The following is a 4,799-nucleotide window of genomic DNA, read 5'->3' as shown; positions in this document are numbered from 1 at the left end:
CAATCCAAACGAGGACAGTTGTCGACAGCGATAGTCTGATTCAAATGGCTCAGGTGTTGGAACGTAGCCTCTCTCAGCGCATTGTCTTTGCCTGCCTACGACAAAACAAACAGCAGCCGAGCCGGGTCTGCTTTGCCATCTGCCTCACACAGGACCTTGAAAAGATTCTGAGTCAGATGGCGGCTAGGGGGTTCACAGAGGGCGGTAAACCCATCGGTCCACTGTTTGTCTACGAGAGGCAACAATTTGATGTCGCGTTAAAGGGCAATATTCGTCCCAAGAGAGAAAGCACAGGACGCAGCTCTATTCAACTGGACACGGAGAAGGGGAAGATGAGGATAACTTTTAACACATCGCTGCGAAATGAGTACACTGTGAGTTCTTGAAGTACCGTCATTTGACTCCTTGCAGGAGACAAAATAGAGCATATCAACCATAAGTATGGGCAGCTGAACTGCACTACGGTCCATTTCTTCTCTTTATAACAGGTTGAAGTAGAAGAATTTGATTCAAGCGCTCAGGTGGCTTGTGAGAAATATCGAGGGTTCGTTGAAATCTCTTACAAGCAGTTGACCAAGGTCTCCGTAAAGCGAGGCAAGGGTAGAAGTAATCCCGTGGGACAGAAAAAAAATTCAATGGAACTTCAAACGGTTCTACTATGCCAACTTCTCGTAACATTACCCAAAAAGGCGATCGAGGTTGACGTGGATAAGAATATCCTCTCTTATCGCTTTGACTCCAAAGGTGAGCTCAATCTTCAACTACAGCTAATAAGGACTTCTTGATTGTTTATGCAAATCCTACGTCTTTGCAGATGCCGTGACGAATGAAGTACTTCAAGAGCTAGCTCAGAAGCTCCCTGGTGAGACTTGGAGACGGCTGGGTGTGGCGCTGGATCTTTCTAGGACTCAGCTTCAAGCGATTGGAGGAAGGGCTGACTCCTCCAGAAAGAACAGGGCTCTGACGATGCTGAGAAGTTGGATTAAAAACCTCGAACTCAGAGTGAATAGGGTGAGCAATCCGCCATACTTAAATTAGATTTTGTATGAGTGAAGGAAACCACTACCGCTACAATCTGTCAGATTATAACACTACTGAAGAAGTTATTGGTACGAAGCTAGATGGTGCCAATTTTGACTGTCAGCATGAGCGGTATCATTGTTCGACGACTACTTTACAGTAAATTTGCATGCTTTAATATTGGACTTCGGATCTAAGGAACATCCTACAGCCACCTAGACCCAAATTATACACAGAGCAATTCAACGCCCACTACAAACACATTCCCCAACAGTTTGGCAAGCAGTTGTACCAACTTTTATCGTAAATCAATTGGCTGGGCCCAAAGTAACAAAACAACCTGAAGTTCTCCCAATTTGCCAAAAGTATTTCTATTCCTCCGATCTTTTGAGCAGTAGTTGAAGTACCGGTACCATGGTAGAATAATCAAACATCCGACTCACGCTGATCAGTCCCCCCGCCCCCTCCAGGATCCTAGCATGGATCCAGGGGACCCGTCTATACTAATTGCGACAACCGATCGCTGGACGAGTACCCATTGGCGCTTCTATTATCTAAAGAGCCATTCTTCAAAAAGACCACATTTATCTAGAATAGTCTACCTAGCTTTCTAATTCCTCAAGCAAGCTTACCTTTCCTCTCCCCATCTAGAGCGAAAAGCTGAGAGCAGCCCTAATCGCAATTGGCCGCAGTGACTTGGCCGGTGACCTTATTTCCCACGAAAAGGCCGAATTCACTACCACTCCCTCGTCTGTTGGTACGCCTATTCTCGCCACCCCGCCCATCACGTATTCCTAGTAAAAGAGACTTTCCAATACACTAGACCACACTACCATCATCTGAACAATCTCTCTGTTACCAAGGGAAAAAATGAAGACAAAGAGACAGAAGATTGGTGGTCTACATTTCTCTTTACACGGAGTCCAGTCTACCTGATCAGGTGACACGCATAGACCGGTAAGGAAAGGAATGGAAAAGTTACACATCCAAATTAACACCGAAAGGTGTAGTGAGACAGTGAAAAAGTGATCATCCGTTGGTTGTAAATGGATTACTGATGAGGGAAGGACGCATTGGGTAAGTTTGAGGAAGTTAGCCGTACTTTTCCTAGAATGGAAAGACTGTAATAAAGTTGTTAAGCATGAAATGAATCACCAGATTGCTACTTAAAATGTAATAAGTAGCACGACGGGCAATAACTGCCATTAGAACCTGCGATCCCTCATCAACGCAAAACAGGCCTAACAATCCCATGCTTATGCAACTGTGTCTGTAAAATCAAATGATCCACATTCGGTCACTGATACTATCAAGGTAATTTACAAACTGTCTGTTCTATTCCGCATGTCATGAAAGGGTGATAAACACGAAGGATGAAGGTATATTTATTTCCACCAAAAAAAACTTCACGGAAAAGTTTCAAGCTATGAGACCCCTTGTTATCGCATGAGAATAGCCCCTTCTTCCCTCTAATTGACTAGTCATTTATTTTCAAAACCGAATTTCCCATCCACGCCGAGGTGTATTGCAAAGAGTTTGAACATCCTAGTGACTATTATGTCACTAGTACATCGACAACACGTTAGACAAATAAATAGAGCAAGCATAATCTACTGGGGATAAGACGGTGCCTTTGAAGTGGGTGAAAGTGAGTCAATCGCTAGGGCATAACCAATTATGTAGGTTCGGCTAACCAACCTTAGAATTTAAAAGCTATCTTGGAGCTTGGAAGGCTGAAAATAGTAAGCTAAGCAAGCGATAATCAACATCAAAATTAGAGTCCTGTTTCAGATAATGAGGACATACTAAAAACAGTAGCATTACCTGTAATTGACTCATAAAATCATTCGCAAAGGCGGAGAGACGCGAAGCCACCTTGGTTACACCTTCCCGCACACCCTCCTTGATGCTGTTCAATTCCACGCTGTAGTCCGGGTGGTACTTGGGCTGAGGACGACCAAAGTATTCGTCGCTGGATAACGAGGTTCGACCCTCAAATTGAGAACCGTCGAAGTTGGAACCCTGAGAGAAGGAAACAGGTAGATAGGTCGATTACGATAGCTGACACATATTCAGAGAAACCCTCCCTACCTGGTCCTCGAAAGCGAAATCTGCAGAAGAGATAGACTTGGCGTTCTGTAGCTTGAGTCGCATTTCCTCCGACATTGGAGGCGGTTCCGCAGAGGCTGAGGAACATGTGGATTTGGCATATTTAGTGTCTCCACCGTTACCGGATCGAGAGGTAGGAGACTCGGTGGGGAGATCGAGGAGACCAGTTCCGGTTGACGATGGAGAGGCTCCTGCAGCAGCTCGTGCCTTGAATGGATCTATGTTCCAATCGTCGGAGACGTCATCATTACGGCCGGAAGATATGTACAGCCAGCCGCTACCCCCTCGTGCTAAATGAGCGGAAGAAGAGGTAATCACAGACTGTATCCAACTATATCGCCAAGTTCAGTGAACATTAGAAATGGATCATAATACAGGCCGTCATTGAGTGTCAATTCAGTTGACACATCAACTGATCAAAAATATTCGATAAAGGCGTCGGAACCAGTACATTTCCAATAGGGCATTGGTAAGTGGAAAAGCAGGTAAAAAAGCATAGAACAAGAACACTTACAGAATGTGTCAATGGTGTTCTCAAAGTTTCCACATCCGCTCTGATTTCCTTTGCGACCACCAGGTTCGTGCAGATCATTTGCATCTTCGCTTTCAATAGTCTTCATGTCACTCACAGCTGAGTGGCCAATCACTCTATGTGATGAAATAGGGAAAAAAATTGAAAACCATGAAGGAGTCTTTCACTCACTTGATTAATACTTATTGATTAGTCGGTCAGTCACTCAACGATCACTATCATTCATAGTTGTGAACCTACTTTGCCCTACTGCTGCCAATACCAGCGCCCATGCCGAGGCGTTCAAGCTGTTCTGAGCGCTGTTGACTCAGCTTAGAAGCTATTGTCTTGTCCTTCGACGGGTCCTGGTAGGCCATTCGAAGTGATGCACTGCAAAAAGCAGGGGTCAAATAATGAAACCTCTTCCAATCATTAAGTAGCAAAACTGCAAATTTCTTCAGCGGATATATAGTTAATCTAGTAGTTGAAAACCATATAGAACAAGGGAGGGACACATTCTGTGCCGTGAAGACTAACAGTAAAATTACAACTAAGTGACAATGACACAAAAAGACGACTTGATGTACTTCTCTCAAAATAGATAAGGTGTGGTAGATTCTGAGAACTGACGCCTGTATGATGAACTAAAATAACCAAAAAAGGAGGCGGTTGGAAATGAAAGCAGGACAACACAACAATGGGCAGCATCATATTTGACATTTCTAGATAAAAGCTATCAAAGAAAACGTTTCCTTCTGCTAGGCATGGATAGTTCAACCAAACAGACAAATATTTCTACTTCAAAGCATCCCCAGAAGTATCTAAATGCTTCGACTACGTGTAGGACAATATGACGCAAATATAACGCATTCGAGAAAATTTGCACCACAACAAACATACTTCCTCTGAGAAGCACAAGGTCGTAAAGTCAACTCCAGTGCAGGGCCTACCCGCTAAAAGTGAAAGCTCCAAATCTGCGAACTTCCGTTTTCACCGCACCCATATTCACAAACAGACGATTCAATATGACACATAAGAATTGAAATGCAATTCTGAATGGAGTACGGGAGATGGAGAAACACCATTATACACCATTGTATCACAAAAGAACAATCCCCTCCCGACTACAACTTTGTGATATAAGCCGGGTTCTATGTTG

General features: G+C 43.9%; 2 protein-coding genes across 2 annotated transcripts in view; one reads left to right on the top strand and one right to left on the bottom strand. All coding sequences in view use genetic code 11, as the record gives it.

The window, feature by feature from the left end:
* EGR_05117 (Putative death domain-containing protein) overlaps positions 1-1,038 on the top strand; it is a gene marked incomplete at both ends in the record, with an annotated part of 7,146 nt that extends 6,108 nt beyond the window's left edge. Inside the window, 3 exons of the mRNA XM_024494366.1 lie at positions 14-374; positions 489-744; positions 815-1,038. Of these exons, the coding sequence (XP_024351152.1) occupies positions 14-374; positions 489-744; positions 815-1,038 (841 nt within the window). The remainder of the gene's footprint in view (positions 1-13; positions 375-488; positions 745-814) is intronic.
* A 654-nt stretch (positions 1,039-1,692) lies between these two features.
* EGR_05116 (hypothetical protein) overlaps positions 1,693-4,799 on the bottom strand; it is a gene marked incomplete at both ends in the record, with an annotated part of 6,536 nt that continues 3,429 nt past the window's right edge. Inside the window, 7 exons of the mRNA XM_024494365.1 lie at positions 1,693-1,814; positions 1,880-2,141; positions 2,845-3,042; positions 3,112-3,419; positions 3,644-3,777; positions 3,902-4,030; positions 4,541-4,593. Coding sequence (XP_024351151.1) covers positions 1,693-1,814; positions 1,880-2,141; positions 2,845-3,042; positions 3,112-3,419; positions 3,644-3,777; positions 3,902-4,030; positions 4,541-4,593 — 1,206 coding nt within the window. The remainder of the gene's footprint in view (positions 1,815-1,879; positions 2,142-2,844; positions 3,043-3,111; positions 3,420-3,643; positions 3,778-3,901; positions 4,031-4,540; positions 4,594-4,799) is intronic.

Source organism: Echinococcus granulosus, assembly GCF_000524195.1.
Source record: "Echinococcus granulosus chromosome Unknown EG_S00036, whole genome shotgun sequence".
In the NCBI taxonomy this organism is placed as follows: Eukaryota; Metazoa; Platyhelminthes; class Cestoda; order Cyclophyllidea; family Taeniidae; genus Echinococcus; species Echinococcus granulosus.
Note: the sequence above shows the minus strand (reverse complement) of the source record. Positions and strands in the feature narration are given on the sequence as shown.